The 20,967-nt window shown below is 36.1% G+C and overlaps 1 protein-coding gene across 1 annotated transcript; it reads right to left on the bottom strand.

Annotated features, from left to right (window-relative positions):
• Positions 1-1,410: 1,410 nt before the first annotated feature.
• On the bottom strand, positions 1,411-20,702 carry LOC140169611 (uncharacterized). The gene is made up of 11 exons (XM_072192876.1): positions 20,325-20,702; positions 18,896-19,381; positions 16,238-16,648; positions 14,680-14,991; positions 13,909-13,995; positions 12,903-13,148; positions 8,437-8,613; positions 6,324-6,399; positions 4,521-4,606; positions 3,176-3,412; positions 1,411-2,139 (listed from the first exon to the last, which is right to left on the bottom strand). The coding sequence occupies exons 1-10, from the start codon at positions 20,416-20,418 to the stop codon at positions 3,192-3,194; spliced, it is 2,196 nt and encodes a 731-aa protein (XP_072048977.1). The 5' UTR covers positions 20,419-20,702; the 3' UTR covers positions 1,411-2,139; positions 3,176-3,191.
• Positions 20,703-20,967: the final 265 nt, after the last annotated feature.

Below are 20,967 nucleotides of genomic sequence, written 5' to 3'. Positions count from 1 at the left end.
TCGGATTATTTGTACTTAGGAATAATGGGGGCTTGTAAAACTGTGTAGTTAGTCTAGTGTACTTGAATGGTGCCAGTCAGTAAGACTTGTTAAGTTCGCAAAAAGCTCACTCATGGGTGTAACATATAATAATACATACTATTCCATTCAATTCAGGCATGAAACTCCAGGTCGTGTTTAACATGGAGTTTGTTGCACCATTTTACTACCATTTGCGTTTGAAAAAAAGTTGTAATAATAATAATTTAAAGTGCATGGCACTCATACACACACGGTCAAAAATTATGTGAATGCAATGAAATGTAATTTTTATGCACCAAAATGCATCTTTATAATTTGAAGGCATTAATATTGCATTATTCATTATAACATATAAGAATGCTTTACAGTTTAATTAAATACAAGAATAATTACAATTTTATACAATATATTAGACACACACTACGATATTGTGTATTTGATCATGATAAACAAAATAACGAGCAGCAATGCATGGTATCCCTGAAAGTTAACATAACGGAAACTTAATATATTAGGTTTTAATGTCAAAACCAAACATAACTAAATAAATGATGTGCTTGCGGAATAAATCAGCTATCATGTACTCTTTGAATTTTGACCACTGACCAGACTTTTCTTGAAATATAAGAGTTTTACGAAACCACCTCATTTTCAAACCTTTCCACAGATTCAAATATCAATCAATGATCTGCATTAGGAGTGCCGGCCAATCAGAATCGTCTTTGGTATTTAACTTCGTGGAACGAAACGGTTGAAAATGAAGTGTTTTCATAAAATTCTTATACTTCTCATTCTTCTTATGTGATATCTATTTTATTCCTTAACCTTGTCAACTATTTAGTTTTTGGTGTGTCCAGGCATTAAAATTTTATTCCTTAACCTTGTCAACTAGTAAGTGTTTGGTTTGTCCAGGCATTAAAATACAAACAAATTAATGTTTCCGACGATACAGTTCTTTCTTGGACACCATATATAACCAGTAACTCATCACCAGTTGCAGGGGCGGTAACAAGGAAGACATGAAAACCATGAAAATGTCTAGTTCGGGTAACGAATTCAAAATTTAAGAACAATATTCAGATTTGTGGTCCCTCTGAATTCCAATTTGACACCATTCTCCCTGGAAGCGATTTTCTGATACAGCCACTGATCAGTGTTCAACAATTGAAGACCTGAGCGCAAGAAGACCGTAAGTCCACTTGGCCCCTCAACATGTATACACTAAAGTTACGTATATTTTTTTAGGGTTTTATAATGTTTAATACATGTTCCAGTGTGAAAATATCATGAAAGGTTGTGAAAGATTTGTTTTGGCCCCTGAACATGTATAAAACATTACCAAACTATACGAAACTATAGGCACCTTTTGCATGCGCGTATTGTTTGGGGGGGGGGCGCCAGCCCCCCGGGGTCAAAGTAGGGGCGGCAAAAAAGAAGGGGCGACGGAAGAGAAAGGGGCGGCAAAAAGAGTAACAAAAGAAAAAAGGGCGGGCCTTAAGGGGCGGCAAGAATAGCTATGAAGGAACAAAATTAATAAAAGTAAACATTTTTGACTGTCAAAAGGGCGACAGATCTAAGCTGTGTGGGTATTAGGGGGGTGTAACACCTGTAAAATGTAACTTGAAAAAAATTGGTGCAAAAAGTTTTTGCTCCTATCCCAAAAATCCCCCCCCCTCCCCCCCCCCCCCGACACTTTTTAGATTTCCGAGAGCCGTCCTGGCTGGAAAAACTCTTTTCGGGCTGTTGCTGCAAGGGGCGGCAAAATTTACATTTTCTTAGCCCCCCGGGGTAGGAGGACCACGGTACGCCACTGTTTTGTGTAGCCTATACATGTTGAGGGGCCAAGTGGACTTACGGTCTTCTTGCGCTCAGGTCTTTAATTACAGGTTTGACAAGTATGTAGGTCTACATTGTATTTTTTTTTTTTAATTTGAGAGGGATAAACCTCACAGTAATTGTTTTCTATACAGCGATTTTACCACGAATAACTATACATAAAATTGTATAAAAATATATCATATTATTTAGGACACGTGTCCGCAAATCACAAGCAACATCTATCAATAAATTGTCTAATATTTAATAATAATAGAGTTCATCAAAACAGCATCTTGCGACCTAAAACAGAAACAGGCAGACAGACAGAAAAATAAACAAGAAATTGTTTCAGTGAAATTTGTTACATACTTGGTTCAAACATTGTCAAATCGTAAGTTAAAAGAATGACGCGCGAAAATTTTGAGTCGCCAGCCCTTAATAATTATATAACCTCCTACTTTTGGTCTAAAAACCTCTATAAGCCCCAGTAGCAGTATATACATGACACCCCCATTCCGATGAAAATGACAGCCCCTTATAACAAGGAGCATAGTGACTTTGAGGGTTCTGAGGTTATAGTGACTAATGTTCTGATTGTGTTTAAGGTTACAATATATGTTTTCAATGATTCCTTGATTCCAGAGGGGCGTAAGTTAATAAAGAAAGACAGAAAGAAGGCAAGAAAGAAAGAAAGAAAAGAAAGTAAGAAAGAAAGAAAGAAAGAAAGAAAGAAAAGAAAGCAAGAAAGAAAGCAAGAAAGAAAGAAAGAAAGAAAGAAAGAAAGAAAGAAAGAAAGAAAGAAAGAAAGAAAGAAAGAAAGAAAAGAAAAGAAAGAATGAAAGAAAGAAAGAAAGAAAGAAAGAAAACAGAAAGAAAGAAAGATAAAAAGAAAGAAAGAAAGAAAGAAAGAAAGAAAGAAAGAAAGAAAGAAAGAAAGAAAGAAAGAAAGAAAGAAAGAAAGAAAGAAAGAAAGAAAGAAAGAAAGAAAGAAAGAAAGAAAGAAAGAAAAGAAAAGAAAGAAAGGAAGAATAAACAAGCATATCGCTCTGAAATTTCGGAAGCACCGATGGCGAAAAACCTCTTATTTTGCAAAACTAGCTTCAATTTTAGAATGAAATGGACTAGCAAGTGCCAGAATGTGCAGAAATAATGTAGGTAGTTAGATGTCTAAACAAACCGTAATGAAGAAATCGATAATAATAACAAAATATAGCCCAGGTAATTTGATATTTCCAATTTTGTATGGTACCACTCCTTATTTCGTACAATGATCGAGATTCATTGTCCTCAAATCTTTTCCCAAAACTCTTTAATTGGAAAAGATTAGCATACTTACTTTATAGCATCAATGGCTAAAGAATTGGGGATAGGTTTACGCGTCCGTTATAATAATACGCCCTGCTTCTCGGCGTATTACTGAATGGTGAAGTTTGTGGAGCATTTATACCGGATGTTTTAATCCCACGTGATGCGGTAAGTAACATGCGCAGAAAAACCAATATGGCCGCCAGACCGACCACAACAACTATAACACACGACATGCTGATAACAGCAATGGAAGTGTCACTGAGTCCTGAAAAATATTGGTGCAGAGTTAGCAAGTATACACGTAGTCCAGGAAGCTACACATTTGGTAAAAGTTGAAATGAGACTTCCCGGCATGCGCGTTTTTTTTTGGGGGGGGAGGACGTCGGGGCGCGAGCAGGGGGGCCAAAAAGAATGAGTGGAGGAAGAAGAAAGGGCGGTAAAAAGCATTTAACAAAATTGGGTAACCTTTTCGAGCTGTTGATGAAAGGCTCAATTTACCTTTTCCGCAGCCCCCGGGTAGGAGCGGCCACAGTACGCCACTGTCCCGGGTATTAGGATACACACTTACGAAACCCTGTTTCAAATTCTCAAGAATTCCTCTTGACATAAATGGGCATAGCAAAATATTAATTACTTTGCTGCTCATCAGCTTCATCAAAATGACTGGATCCGAAATGACCAAATTTGTAAAAGTTAGTTTCTTATCATAGGCCAATGCCATATTAAAGGAGGGTGACCCGATCCGCCTTGGTATAACGACCCTGACCCATTTGAATCGAGAGCCCAAATAATGTGTTTAATATCTGAAAGATCCATTGAATACTGTATGAAGAAAAAGTGGGTCAGCTTCGGCATATTATGGCTCACAAAATCTAAACAAAACACATATCACTTTTCAGACCTAGTATTCCACATGGTCAATAAGCATGTTGCGATAAGAATAATATGGGCTTTTTGTTTTTATATAAAAAAAATACAATAATTACGATATTTAGTCAATACTTATACAACATTATATTAGAATGTTTCCCCTTTATATATAGCCCGATATTTAAAAGGTTTGTGTTCGCTGGGATGAACAGTATTTTTGTTATATAAAAATGTTCTAAAACACCTTCATTACATCTGTATACCCGGACATTAATGATTAACATGTCATTAAAACATTTTCAGCAAAACCAAAACACGTTTGTAACACGTTCATAACGTGTTAAAATAGCTTTGTGTTTACTGGGAAAATCTCCATTTTGATGAAGAAAAATTGTTGATGAGGATTTTGAGCAGATCATCTTACTTTTAACTGACAACAATGAAAATCAATGAAACACAAAGAAATCAAACAAATAAATCACAATGTATCCGTCATTATTTACCTTGTCTGGCGCCACCGCGACCATCACCGCCATCATCATCTGGGACAATGTCAGTGCATGTATTACCACCAAAACCGACTGAAAATCTAAAAAAAAACCACCAAATTTTAACGATAATTAGAATATACAGCCTGTCTCATAAAAAAATGTGCAAGTAAAAAGCGCCCTCTTTGGCGATTAGAAAATACCATTGTGACCTCATGCTTACAGCAACGTCAAGGGCACAGTCGTAGCTCTCAAATACAGTTTGGTCTGTTCAATTTGCTCTTTGTAATCTCGAGATATGCGTAGTTAAGAACGAAAGGGTGATATCACAATTGTGCCACTTTTACCATGTTTACTAGGGAGTAGGGCTGTACATGTAAATCAATGATAGGCCCTAGCTGATATTGATGCGTCTAATGCACTACCCCCTTCGGGGCTCGTGCATTAGACGCATCAACACCAGCGCGCGTGCATTATTTTGTCTAATTTCATTAATTTGTCAAATTTCATGACCTTGTCAAAGTTCATTAACCCATAAGTGTGCAATATTTGTTTGTCTTTCAACATGTCTTGAATGACAAAAAGAACAGTATTTACCATGGTAAAATCATTGACATGCACATGTATTTAATTTTACAGCAGAATGTGAAATATTTATTTATCGTTTAATTTGTCGTAGGAGGAAAAAGAGAATCATTATACCTTTATCATGATAAAACATTAAAAATAATTCTGTATTGTTGTGCAATTGATGCATTCTTTTGATTTCTCTTGATAAACTTGATGCTATCATTGATTTACATGACTTTGTACAGCCCCCTTCCCTAGTAAAAGTGGCACAATTGTGATTTTACCCTTTCGTTGTTAAGTAAGCATATCTCGAGATTAAAACAAGCAAATTGAACGGACTAAGCGGCATGTGAGAGCTAAGACTATGCCCTTGACGTCAATGTAAGCATTATGTCACAAAGTTATTTTTTAATTGCCACAGAGGGCGCTTTTCACTTGCACAATTTTTTTTGAGACAGGCTGTAGGGTCCACGATTTATAAGTTCCTCCCAATAATTTTTTATCATAAATCAAAGAATGTTTTACCATTTGTAAAGATGTAAAAAGTTAGGGGTAGCATTATTTGTTTTACACATGTGGACCAATTTATAGCGTCACATGTCATTGTGTTCAGTCATAATGGTTACTTGTGGCAAAAAGAGACCGTTTTTAAAGTTGCACCTGAGTCCATAGCAGTCAGGTTTATTCTTAACAAATACATGAATAGGCCTGACCCACTGAATATATGAGAGTTGACTCCTAAGGACTGAGATGCCACTTTTAACAACGTTAAAAACGGTTTCTTTTTTACATAATGAACCATTGTGACTGGACGCAATGACATGTGACGCTACAATTTGTAAAACAAATAAGGCTACATAATTTCCCACTGTTACATTTCGTAAAATATTGTTTGATTTATTAAATAAAGGGGAACCTATAACTTGTGGACCCTATATGATAAAGCACAGTTTACATAATGAGATCACATTGTTACATATTCTTTGTAGAACAGTGAACCTTGGTGATACAAATCGACGTGATTTTTGCGTGATCCAAAAATACTGCCCCATGAAGCGCTTTCCGCGATTCGCCGAACGCGAGTAATGAATTACAGTGCCATCCACTCGCAATGTGATTGACGAGAGCCATAAATGCAATCAATAGTTACACTTTAGTAACCCATATTTTGAGTAAAAAGCTGCCATCAATTAAAAATGACACATAAGGAATGAGTAAATTATACATTAAAATATCCAATAGACTTACTGACAAATTGCAGTATTCCTTCCTATGTCACTGACACACACACCACCATTACGACAGAAATGTGGCGGGCAAATGTCTGCATGAATCAATAAAGTGAGAACAAATGTATTTGCTAATCATTGTTAATAAAAATTCCTTTAAAAAAGGAATGTGGCGCCCAATGTGAACTTGGACGTGAAATGGTGAATTCCATGGTGTGTAGATTCGGTATTATAATGATTTTTCTAGGGAAGAGTAGAAGATGATCAAATGCAAGAGAAATGTGTTTGATTGGGGAAGGTGTTCTGACAATCCAAATATAAACTTAGTCCACCTCAAATGACCTGTAACAATTTGTGATTGACATTACTTAATTCACCTCGGATGACTTTGATCTGACATTCAACATTTTCGCGCTTACACCAATCGTATCCATAACAATTTAACTCTTACAACTTCCTGTCAACTCTCTAATTTAAAACTCTAAATTTCTGTCTGTTTGCCTTTTCTGCTATTTAGTACACTACAGTTTGTTACAATTATTAAGATGAGCAAACATCGCTGGGTAGATAACAGGATATAGTTATTTACTTACTCCAATCATGGAGGTAGTAGCTAGATTCTATGGTAATTAGCAAACAAAAGCCATCAGTTTAAGAGGCCTCGTTAATTGATCTTATCACTATGGACCACAAGAGTCTCATCCCAATGGCATAGTCCAATAACCTCAATTACATAATCATAGTGCAAAATTTGACCTCAAGTTGTAGAGTATAAGTTTGTGTACAAAGGATGAATGTACAAATGTATTAGGGTTTAAGAACTGTTCCCATGATAGATGAGCATGTTGTGGATCCTAGTGTATGGTCAAATGTCACCGTCTATCGGGTTCTAAGGCACACGGTAAACTGGTTGAACGCATACAAAGGTCAGGATTTATTTGGTGTTTTTATAAATCCTAATTTTGTATTTTAATGCTCTGCATGCTAGCCATGCGCTTCAACGGAAAAAGTTGAAGTTTAAAATATTTTCTCAAAATATCAAGAGCTATCTTAAGAACTACTGAACCAATACTAAGCTTGTTTGTACTCGTTTTAATGCATTTTTCATGCTGATTCCACATGTGGTCATGACAATTTACATCTCTGAAATTTTTGAATTTCCAAAACTTTTTTGAAACATGTCGTCTGCAGTTGACACCCGCGTGAAGAGAGTTAAACAAAGAATATACGCTCACCATTTTATCCCGTGCATATCAGAAAACAATAATAAAATAAAATCCAAGCAAATTGTGGTTTTATTTCTGAGCTGGGCATAATTTTAGCAAAACATTTGCGAAGTCAATCTAGCAAGAGTGAAATTAGAAGCTTTCTACAAAGTCATGCCTATATTGTGGCGCGCCTCCGTAGAGGGCGCCACAAAAACAAACAACGTTCAGAATCTAAATTAATAGTTTTGTCTGTGAAGGTATAAAATACATGTAGATCTAAAAGAACATTGGCAAAATATATGCGATCTCCTTTTACCGACTTTCGAATGCAACTCGACTACAGGTATGACATATTCTTTTGGTTGTTTTTTCAAACGCTGCACTATGTGAACAATAATGTTTTTAAATTTTGGATGTTATAGATTTCGTACAGACGAGAGCGTACTTCATTTTGAGTCGGCTTTTATTTCAACATAATTGTTTACGTGAAGTCAATTGACCTGAGGTCACCCGAGGTCGATAGTTAAATGGATATATCTATGCATAGGGGGTGGGGGTACGGGGTGGATGGTTGTGTAAACATCGTTGTAAAGGACAATACACTATAATTTCATACAATTCTTTTTTTGAATATGAATTTATTTTTGATCCCATGACTTTTTAGTTTTGATGAGATGTACATTTTGATTAGGTATATTATCACTTTGAACCAACAATCTTATAGTTGCTATTTAATTTTAACACGTAACTATTCAAATTGACAAGATCTCAAACTCATTATTTGCCAAGATTACCCATTTCATTTTGACAAGATTCTGTTATGTACCCCTCGGAATACTTGTCAAATTTAAATAGATTTTATTCATTTGTGTGGAGTATAATTTTAAGAGTGTACAGTTATCATGTACATGTAAATCATCTTACCACATATATCACCGACGCCATTCTGCTGAGAAGGGTTCTTATTTAATGGGCAATTGTCACATTGATCTCCCCGCCCATCGCCATCCGTGTCTTCTTGATTCGGGTTAGGATTATCCGGACAGTTGTCACATCCGTCCCATATACCATCATTATCAGTATCAGGATCGTCTAATACGTCTAATAAAGATGAGTAAAAAATATGAGTCAATTTAATTATTTTTTTCTTTTTAAAGTTGCAAATTAAACAAAAACCCAAGGCAAGTATCATTTTTTCACCCAAGGCTGTTGTTTGCTTTAACCTGGCTAACCTTTTGGGAACTTATGGAAGCCTGATTTGTAATACAAGAATGCTCATGCGTAAGAGCTTTGAACTGTAAATACATGAACTTCACACAAGCATGACGAGCGTCGACAATACCTACCTTCTAAGCAACAAAAAGGGTACGCAAATGAAAAAATCACAACAGATAGCACACAAGTATTATAATGTATAGGCCAAAATATATATAATAGTATGTCAAGTTAAAAGGAGCTGTTGGAAACTGCTTATCCACAAAAAATAGCCTATGTACAGGGTGTCCCAGAATGATTAATACCGTGTTTGAACAAAATATCAAAAATATATAGTCAACAGTGTATCTTATTTTAATAAGTGCAGTACAATGAAACGTATGTCTCCTACTTATTCTGTGACTTTCATGGAAATAGTTTGATTCGTTTTGGCGTGACATTGCTTTTACTGAAAATGAACGAAAACTTCACGTGTGTACTAGTAATTTACAGCGCAAAGGCTTCATAACACATGGATCTTATATCACCATCATCCAGCCGCACTGTTCAATATATTGGAGAAATCCTACATTCTTTTAGAGGAAATACACCCGCAAATTTGGCACAGATGTAGAGCTTACAACGCTGAATAATTTTTGATATAGGATTAAGTGAAAAACGTCAATATGACTTCAGATATTTAGGTTGAAAAACGTACTTTTAATGTGATTTTTACCACAAATTTTACCAAAAAAATATCATTATTACAGAGGATATAACTTCCTCTAGGAGCCTCCGCAGTAACTGTGGGTTTGCTAATATACTGTGGACATAAATACATGCTGTGACACTAAGGACGAAAATTCTCTATACTTTTATGAAAAATCCATTTATGCAGGCATTTCAAATGATGAAACTCACACACTGCAATAATTGTCTTCAAAACTGCCGCCAAAAAAGAATAGTTTAAGGTCACTCAAGCGTAACAAATCCTTTATTCCATACAAGGATTGCTTCGTAACATCATAAATAATCGATAGATATCGACTATTTAGTAGAAGTAAGAACAGGGTACAACAAATATACTGCATAACATTTTCCAAATAACTTTGTGCTAAACGGTTAGTAATTTTACATGTTTTCAAAATAGGTCTCTCTCTCTCTCTAGGTGCCATATCCTAAGACGTTGGCGATCATGTCATGCCACAATTTTCTGTTATAAGCCATCTCCAGAAGCTCTGTCGCTTTATGTTCAGCTCCCCTTTCTTTTAGCCAGTCTTTCAGATTTGATAACCACATCACTCTCTTCCTGCCTCTGCTCCTTGTTCCTTCTATTCTTCCTGTCAATACTAGGTTCTCGAAACCATCCTTTCTGAGGATATGACCAAGGAATTTGAGCTGCTTAACTCTGATTTCACGTAACAGCTTCCTGTTCACATTTGCTCTACTTAGGACATCGTCATTAGACACTTTATCAGTCCACGGGATCTTCATCATTCTTCTAAGGAACCACATCTCGCAGCTCTCCAATCTTCTTTTAATGTCTGTTGTTATTGACCATGCTTCACTTCCATACATTAATACAGGGATGACATAGCAGTTGAGTACCCGAATTCTGGTCTCTATACTGAGGGCACTGTTTTTTAGGATCTTGTCTAATTTTGAGAACGCAGACTTAGCCAGTGCAATCCTTCTCTTAACCTCCTTAATACATCTGGCATCTTCTGTGATTAGACTGCCAAGGTAGTTGAAGGAGGAAACTTGCTTAATTCTTTGATCTTTCACCTTCAATATGCATGTTGGGCTTTCAGTCTTTGATACCACCATACATTCTGTCTTCTTGCAATTTAACGATAAACCTTTCCTCTCACTTTCCTGAACCACCACATCAAGAAGCCTTTGCAGATCCTCCTCAGACTCAGCTAATAGGACAGTGTCATCTGCATATCTTATGTTCGTGATGTTATGTCCACCTATACCGTGACCATTTTCCTTTTCTAGCTCCCTTAGGATCAGCTCACTGTAATAATTAAAGAGATCTGGTAACATCACATATCCCTGTCTGACTCCTCTTTTAATGCTTGTGTATTCACTACGATCTCCATCCACCCTTATGCACGCTGTTTGGTTCCAATAAAGGTTCTGCAACAGTCGTAGATCCTTTCCATGCAGGTCTAGCTTACCAAGATCTTCAAAAAGCTGATCATGTCTCACCTTGTCAAAGGCTTTTGAGTAGTCAATGAAACACATGAAAACATCCTTCTGCATCTCTACCGCTCTCTCTGTTATCATTCTCAAGACATAAATCGCATTCCTGGTACCAGCATCTTCTACAAAGCCGAACTGCTCTTTACCAATCTCAGGTTTTATTCTACTTCTTGCACGGAGTAACAGGATTCTTAGAATTATCTTTGTAACATGGCTCATAAGGCTAATTGTACGGTGTTGTTCACAATCCACAGCGCCATGTTTCTTGGGAAGAGCAATAAAGATTGATTTGCTCAGGTCTTCCGGAAATATCCCATCGTCATACATTCTGTTGATGACTCCTGCCAGTTTCTCAATTCCATAATCCTTTAATGCTTCAATCATTTCAACAACAATTCCATCTGGCCCAGCAGCCTTATTTCTGCTCATCATTTTTATAGCTGATCGAACCTCTGACTGCAATATCTTTGGACCCTCAATAGAATCTGGAAAGCTTCGCAAACCGTCCCATACATCGTGAAATAACTCCCCAACATATTCCATCCACCTTTTCATTACATCATCTTTCCCTACCAGCATATTACCATTCTTTGCCTTGATGCACCCAGAGCTTGAACAGCCTGCTTTCCTGCCTGAGATCTCATTTATCCTCTGGTACACATTCCGATTCTCTCCAAATTGACTCTCAATTTTGGCACACTCACTATTCAGCCAGGTCTCTTTGGCCTCCTTGCAACGTTTCAAAATAGGTAGTTTCGTCAAAACTTGGAATTCACGACTTTTACACAATATCATGTAACTTCTATAAGAAACGTCCAATTTCTAAAATCTTAAATTCCCAATATAGCTAAATATATGAACATTTCATAATTTAAAACAATACTACCACTTGTAATGTCCTTCATAACATAATACAACTTTCCAGGTATAAATCATTCTGGGACACCCTGTAGTTAAATTCAAATTTGGTTAGTGCAGCTTGTAATGACCATATTTTCGTTATTTTTAGAGTGATAAAAAATGCCCTTTCTTTAGCGTCAAGTCTAAACATTACCCTCACCCCAATACCTCCCCCTGCCCAACCAATCAATGTTGGGTACTACTGAGCGCACATGAACAAAATGTCATGTCAGGAGTCAACATTGATCGGGGGAACGGGGGCTAATTTGCAATACCGTACTAATTTCAATTCCAACTCTTTTATCCAGGGTTGTTTCTAAGGTTATCCGGAATTACATAATGACACATGTTTTATGGCTATAGTTTTTTCATACTTCGTCCGATTTACACGAAATTTTACATAAGGAGTAACAAATGTAAGGGAACGGTCAATTATAAAATGCAGCCTTTAATTTGAAGTACATGCAATTCAACTAAAGTAGCTCATATAATATCATAACTTGTATCATAAGTGTTGTACATTGTACGTTGTTCATTTTACCTTTTACATGTAAATGAAATATTATAAAGGCAATTCGTGAAAGTATAATCTGAGAAACAGAACATGACAAAATGAAATAAATGTTTTTCAAGTTAAAGAGTAGACAAAATCATTATTTCTTCTTCAGTAGATAGTTAGTGGCTTGAGCTTTCGATCCTATAATGTTAGGCAAAATTGCTGGGCAAAAATTAATAAGAAAACATCAAAAATGGCATGTTTTGGCCATTTCCCCTCATATTGCAAAAATATTAAAATTTGACTTTTATTGCCAGATAGAACAAATTGAAGGATTAGGATTTAGCCATGTTTCATTTGGCAAAACAAGATAATATTTTCATAAGTTTCAAACAAGTAGTGCTGTATTTTTCTGGAATCAGGAGTAGACATGATTATATTTGCACGTGGACGCAATAGGTGAACGTGTAACGTTAATTTGACTGCTGTAACCAATCAGCACTCTTGAATCATATCAAACTGACGTCATGTGTTTACGTACCGTGTTCACATACAAAATCATACATCTAATCCTGACAATTGTTTTACTCACCTCGTATGCCAGGACAACGATCACACGCATCCCCATATCCATCACCATCTAAATCAGATTGATCTGGATTTTCATCATTTACACAATTATCACATGCATCACCGACGTTGTCATTGTCGGCGTCTGCTTGGACACTATTTATGTCAATTGGGCAATTATCGCACGCGTCACCGACACCATCCCTATCACGGTCTTCTTGGTTGACATCGGGGGTAAACGGGCACACGTCAGGTTTGTCACTAATACCTAAAGAACAACAACAACAAAAATCAAGGCAAAGATATGTAGATTTAGATCACTAAGCTTACATTGCACACAAACATGAACTATTATAAATTTGTTATTGGTCAGAAACCAAATTGTCTGACTTATAAACATGATTCTTTTAAACAACAGCCATCTAATATCAAGCTACATGTATTTGCCCTCAACAGGATCTACAGTAATATAAAATAAGGTTTGTATATATCAAAAAGTTCCTTCTCCATAGGACAATTTTAACTCCATAGCTACATTCAAAATTTCAAGGATTTAAAATAAAGCATACGGGATTTAAAATTCAAATATGTAAGATTAATTTTAAATCTAAAATTGATTGGTCCCTAATTACAACCTTAAGGATTTTTTTAATCCTTGTAATTTAGAGTGTAGACCAAGTGTAAAGTTATACCTTGTCTAACTTGTTTTGTTCATACCGACCTGAGTGTCCACTAAAGAAGTGAGTATCAATAACCTGGTGTAGAATCAGTAATCTGGACTAACTATTAAGATTAGTCCTGCAGAGACTCAACCTTTTGGTACTTAAATACCTTATTTCATATTATTGTAGATCCTGTTAATATGATTAAGGGCAGCTTAATATTAAATGGGTATGCTAGGAATAATAAAGGGTAAGAAAACAAAATTAAAGTGATCTCTCCATAAAGTGTAACTTCCATAGTTAAGTCTGGTTTAAAGTTAGACCTGGTTTATGTAGGTCTAAAGACATAAATCATACATAATTTACCATCATTATCGTCGTCGTCATCACAAGCATCGCCTTCGCCGTCTTGGTCATTGTCTAATTGATTACTGTCATCAATATATTGACACACTGTAAAGAAAAGTAACACTAATATATTAACAGTCTGCCTAAAATGGGGGGGGGGGTTGATTTGTGTCAGATTAATCAATCTAATAAGCTAATAAATCAAAGCATAAAGAATAGATTCCTATTTAAATGTTAGTTTTCACTGATCACATTGTCCCCTTTTAATTTCTAGCCAAACAAATGAGGTAAATTGAAGAAAATTGCCATTTCATTCCAGCGCCTACAATGCCTGCATGTATTAGCTCGCCGGTCATATTAGTATCATGATTATTGGCGGAGTTTCATGCAGCTGTTATGTACAAACATAACATAAGACGAATTGAATAGCAATATGCACAAGATGAATAATCTCCGGATTTAATATAAAAACTTAGCTTTTACTGTAATTAAAGCACTTCAGGCCTAGTTTTTCACGTGGTATTTTAGTACACCACTGGGCATTACAATCATGCAAAAAGTAGACATATAAAAAAATTGAGGGCATCGCTGTGGAGCAAATCACACATTGTGACTTTAATTGCCCACGATATCACTCCAGTTGGTGTACAAATTAGGGGGTCATAGGTATATCAGTTATAACCAGTACTGTAAACGAGGACTGAAGGGTTAATACATAAACACATTAATTTTTCACAATTCAAACTGTATAAACGTAATACTTAATAAATATGCACACTACGTGTTTACCTGTGCAATCAGAGAAAACGGAGCCTATTGCTGCTGTAGCCGTCCCTGATGGACAGCGATCACAGCCAACTTGAGCACCTGCACTTTGATAGAAACCCTTTCGACAGGGAATGCACTCAGTACTTCCTACGTTTGGTTGGTACGATCCTGGATCACACCGAAGACAGGTTGCCTGATTATCACTCGGTTGGTATGTACCTGCCCGGCATGGATCACAGTTAAGTGAACCTGGATTAGATTGAGCCGATCCTGGTTCACATGGAGTACAAGGAGCAAGCCCTGTTGACGAACTCTGCCCTGGCTGACAATACACTGCGGAGAAAATTAAATTGTACACAATGTAAGACCCGTTCCTCAAACCCGGCACAAAGTGCCAGAGATATATAAAGGCCTCCGAGAATTCAATAAAGGAGGTATTTAAAAAGCCAAATTACCCAATGACTTTTGGTAACTCCTATTCGGTATTATGTATTATATTGAATCATTTCTTGGACTTGTATTGACACTCATATCACAAGAAGCCTTGATAAATTGTACCATTCCTTAATTAAGTATAATGGTACCAAGACAAGAATTCGGTGTCATTCTTAAGCTTATTTTCTAATATTTTCGAATCGTTATATATATAAAATTTGTCATGTTACTGGTTTATGAGAAAGGATCACAATACATCTTATCTGCAATTTTGATCTTATCGTCTTTTGAAACATTTATTCATACATCTGTAGTATTTTCTTGTACATGTACATACAAAATCATCAACACACAAAAACTTGGACAAAGTCAACTTGCAATGATTACTGAGCTGTTTTTCTCCTGAACACTTTTAAGACGGATTCAGAACGCACTCGAGGTGTTCTGAGATATTTGCAGTAGAGTGGCTGCTGCAAGACTGGAAATACACTTCCTATTTACATTCATTTGTCTTCAAGTGTTGATAGTTTAAATCAGTTGTTGATTAGAAAGAAAAAAGAGCAAGTCTGTTGGATTAACCATTACCCACTTTTTTCACTTGTTACGATTCATTCATTTGCAGAATTTTCTTTTGTTATTCTACTGTTTGATCAACTTGTTGCATGAGAGGGGTTTTCCCAAAATCGTCATCACTTATGAAATATAGTCTATGTTGTAAACAAAGATAAATAATCAAATGAAATTACTCAGGGCACATCACAATATTCAAAGTATCCAAAGTTGTTTTGCTTTTTGAACCCATTTACCATTCAAACGCGTTATGTTTACATATACACATGCTTGACTTTCTTATGATGTGTCACTTCTTGGTACTTGCATGAAAAAGTACGTGATCATCATGATCATGATGTTTAAATATGAAAAATTACTTTGCACGAGGTTGTCCTTATTCGGTAGGGACACGTGTTCTCATACCGATTCTGTTCCATTATTAGGGTAATGTGATGCCAATGGAGACATGCAGCTTTCATTAATAACAATCTCCACCCATTTAGACAGTTGTACCTTCTTCAGGTTCGTCCATTACTTGATATTGCCCATGCCTTTATTAGATATTCAATAGCTATGTGCATTTTATACTTACCCAGACACAAATCAGCAGAATTGGATCCTGTTGTAAGCGTTGTCATACTTGCTCCACATGGATTACATTCAGTGCTGAATTCCGAATCTTGATAGTAGCCAACATCACATGACTCGCACTCGGTAGACGCTGTGTTTGCTTGAAAGGTCCCGGGTTCACAAGGAAGGCAGACAGCGGAACCAGAATTAGGTGCGTATGTTCCAGGTAAACACGGTGAACATTCACTCGCACCAGAACTGGCTTGGTAAGAGCCTGGTTGGCAGCTATCACAAGAGTCGGCACCAGCATCGGCTTGGTAGGATCCCGGTTCACAATCACTACACGATAAATCTATTCCTGATTCGCTTTGGTACGATCCAGGATCACAAGGCGTGCATCCGGAAACTGACACTTGGCTACCTGGCTCACAAACTGCAAAACATAACATCAAACAAACTAGACAGTGTTCGTAGAATATAACATAGCCGTTAAGTGGTAATGACCCCTAAATGACCATTGAAACAAATTGGAACATCACTTTTGTACAGTAACTACACAGCAAAAACACTGTTTAAAATGTCCCTGTTTAAAACGATGTTGTTCAAACTTTGAATAACATTGTTTAAAAGACAGTCCTTGAATTTTAAACAGTGTGTGTTTAATTCATGAATAATATCAAAAAATGAACTTTTAAACAACGTTGTTTAAAAAAGATCGAATTTTGCAAAAGAGGGGTTTCCTTCTTTGAAATCAATGTCAGATTCATAATCATGGCGGATGACTATGTGATTGACTTGCTCCAAAAGTGGGAAATGCCACACCTAATTGATACATTCAGAGGTAAGTGCTTGGTTTAAATATTGTCTGATGTGATAGAGTATATGAACACACAGTTATGTGTTGTACATGCTAAATGATGCAAGCTGTGCAGTAGTATGCAGCCCTGACAAGTACAGTGTGATTGTAAGCTTAACCACATCAAACAATAAACCAAACACTTACCTCTGAATGTATCACATTCACACTGCTCATGCACAGATGCATGGGGCTGCATGATGTACATGTTTTACAGTCAGTTTTTCTTGCCCATTCTCCAAAGTAAATTGATTTCAACAAACAAAAATATTTAAAACTTTTAAACAACAAGTTTAAACAACAATGGATGTTGTAAACAATTGTTTTAAACAACAGCCATAAACAGCTTTAAACAACTGTTTGTTTTAAACATTTGTTGTTTAAAATACTTAAAACAACTGTGTACATTTAAACAACTAAAGTTAAACAACCCAGATGTTTAAAAAATTTTGTTTAAAAAATTGTTTAAAATTTTAAACAATTGGATGTTTAAAGTTTAAACAACCCAAGGTTGTTTAAACTTTGAACAGAAGTTGTTAGAGTGACCGGCGTAAACAGTGTTGTTTAAAAATTTTAAACAGTTGTTTAAAATAGTTTTTACTGTGTAAGGTCAATGCAAACGCAAGTCACAACTCCTTAACGTACTACTTAATTTGTGAGAGAGTTAGCGTTTAAAAAATATTTGGTGAATGACCGGAAATGACCCCTAAATAACATTTGACCCCAAATTTGATGGAAAAATGTGTGTCAGCTAAGGTCACTGTATATGTGCAAGCCCCAACTCTGTACTACTTCATTTATGTGAAAAGTTGCATTTAAAGTATTTGGTAAATGGTCGGAAATGATCTTTTAAATGACATTTGATCCCAAATCGGACTTTAACTGTTGTGCACCAGCTAAGGTCAATGCGTACCTCTTCCAAGAAAGGAATATATACTCTTCTCTCGACTTGCTGAAGTCTGGTTTATGAAGTAACACATCTGTCATTATTAGTGGAAACAGAGCGGATAAGGAGGCAGGCCTATTTTCCTGAAGAAATTGTGTGAAAGGTAAAAATAGCACCATTTTGATCAACTGTGCAAGGATTTTATGCAAAGCAGTATGTCCATACAGGATTGTATTCAGACTTGGCTTAAATATTGAGGGGTCTGTTTTTGGGTCAAAAGGGGTACAATTATTCTAAAGTTTGTCCAATTTTAATGAAAATCAATATATGTGATGTTGATATGATAATGATTCCAATCGTGATGGATATCATTTCAAGCTGAATTAAATTAGGGGTCATAGGTCATGTAGGGGTAATTTCGCCCAACGGCTAGGTTGTGTTCAATGATCACGGTCTAGTTCTTTTTTTCTTTATTTCTTCTTTCTGGTCCACTGCGCCTGCATGCTGAGGCCGATTTTGACCATTATTATGTCTTCAGAATTTTGCATCCTATTGCAACCAAATGCCTCAAATTGCATGCTATCTTTTTTAAGTAGTACAGAGTTGCGATTTGGGTATGCATTGACCTTAACTGATGCAAACAAATCTAACAGTTATTTACGGGGCTATTCCGGTCATTTACAAAATACCTTCAAAATGCTACTTATCGCACAAGTTAAGTAGTAAAGAGCTGAAACTTGCACATATGGATTGGTTAACAAAAGTTAAACTCCGAATAGTCATTTAGAGGTCATTGCCGTCAATGGCTAGGTTGTGTTCTATGAACATCGTCTTGTTTTATTTATTTTTGATTACCTTCATATGCAGATTATCATGTTCGAAATATGCATCATTTTAATCTGAGTATTGTCTTAAAGTAAGTTTCAAGTTAGACATACCCGGGACTATTGTAGCTGAAATGGAGAAATAACCAGCCGTATGAGTGTGGGTAACAAATGAATATCCTTCTGTAATGTCTGCTGGGTTTATAACATTAAAAAAAGAAAACTGACCATCGCCAGAACCAAATGTTAGTCTTATTCCATTTGAACACATAAGATTAGCTACATCGCAAATCATAACACCAAGGATATCCCCTGCTTCAACCGCAATACGAGACGATGTTGGTATTATATCGTATACATTTTTCACCTCAGCTATCACAGATGCAGCAGGAACATTGGTAATACCGATGATTTCGTACTCGCTACCTCCCTGTGGTCGTAAAACTAGTAGTTTGTAAGGCTGTGCTAGGCTTGGAAAAAATTCCCAAGTTATCAACAGTCCATTACACGATATCAAGTCATTCTCGAACACATAAATTTCCAAAATGCCAAATGTTAAGGCGACGGGACGAAAAATGACATCTGGTCCATTGAAACACTCTGTAACATGAGATAAAATCAAATTTAAAAAATCAAAATTTGATCATGTTTTAAAATATTAGTCAATAATGAGCTTCCCACCAATATTTTATTTCTACAAACACTATCATGATATGATAACCTGCAACAAGTGGCCTACCCAGTGGTTCGTTCATAAAAAGAGAAAATACAAATTACACAAAATTATTATACAAAAGTGACATAAAAGCACAATTCAAATACAAAAAGTGTACAGCATGATAAATACACATAGTTATATTAAGAAAAACACATCTGTCTCAGCCCAAGTTGATAGCAATTAAATATTGTACACAATACAAATTATGCATACATTTAGCGCAATAAATATTAAGTTGTCAGGAGTCTTCAATTCTGATCCTGTCTTCGACGCTCTCTTTGCAAAACAGATCATTTATCATTGCTTTTACCACAAAAAGTGGTTGCTTTATCTTCCAAGAGCAAGATGTACACTAAGCCAAAAAAGAAACTTATAATTTTTCACAAGGTCATATCTCAAAATCCTCTCCATAAAAATGAACAAAAAATGCACACAGGATTACTTCAATACTCTACTCTAAACACTGGTCAGTAACCAAACAGTTATCCAACTGACACAAGAGTAAAATGCACTGACATGCAACACCTTCCTGGACCACATTCACAGCGCAACAGATTTCTTTGGCTGGGTTCCAATTATTCCCCTGTACATGAACAAAAATTACACTCAGGATTACTTCAATACTCTACTCTAAACACATGTCAGTAACTGACACAACAGTAGAATGCGCTGACACGGAACAGCTTCCGGGATCATATGAGTTATGGGTCAAAAACGTCATTTTACATCAGTTTACAACAATTACGAAATGTGTGCAGTTTAGCATAGGGGATGTGTTGACGCATTTGAGTGAAAAGTTACGTGTAACTATAAAATGATACTTACCAGCGTGCACGTTTTGTGGAAAAATAAAAACTTCAGAAACGAACAGCAAATGCAAAAACAGAAGTAGCTGTAGCCTTTCCATAGTCTCCAGCATGTCAGTTTTGACTCTTGATCAGGAAAATTATACATGTCGTCGCATTGTCCGCAACCTTAAACAATGTTCAATTCAGTATATTTTGCAAATGAAATAATCGATGACGTTGCTAATGTTTCAAATATCACTTTTTGTTCAATTCACAAATAATTGAAGAGATCAAATTAACACTTGCTACTCTATTAATGAAAGTCAAACATTTGTAATGGTTTGATTAGGTAATTATCACTATGCCATGAATATACGCTTATCGTTTCTTAATCAAGCAGGCGACTAGTACTAAATGTTCTTAACAATATCCCAGTCACGCATCAATAAATGTGTACATGTACATGGTTTTCTGTTTAACCATTGGGCAAGCTATCAGATCAACGGGTCACAGATGGCGTGCCTTAAAGTAGTAGAAAACTGCAAGGGGTACTGCATGGTTATGAGGTCCAATGCGCAGATTGTGACGAAGTGAGATCTTTAAGAGATGGGATATGAACGTTTGGACAGTATTTATTGTGGGACATTAGAACACATCAGACATATCGAATTGCATTTGTA

This window comes from Amphiura filiformis, chromosome 14, assembly GCF_039555335.1.
Source record: "Amphiura filiformis chromosome 14, Afil_fr2py, whole genome shotgun sequence".
Lineage (NCBI taxonomy): Eukaryota > Metazoa > Echinodermata > Ophiuroidea > Amphilepidida > Amphiuridae > Amphiura > Amphiura filiformis.
Note: the sequence above shows the minus strand (reverse complement) of the source record. Positions and strands in the feature narration are given on the sequence as shown.

Excerpts from the sequence above, each read along its gene's own strand:
- LOC140169611 (XM_072192876.1), bottom strand. The coding sequence starts at position 20,418 with ATGCTGGAGACTATGGAAAGGCTACAGCTACTTCTGTTTTTGCATTTG. Across the intron at positions 19,382-20,324 it reads TCCACAAAACGTGCACGCTG|AGTGTTTCAATGGACCAGAT; the intron begins GTAAGTATCATT and ends CTCATGTTACAG. Across the intron at positions 13,996-14,679 it reads CGTTTTCTCTGATTGCACAG|TGTGTCAATATATTGATGAC; the intron begins GTAAACACGTAG and ends TTTTCTTTACAG.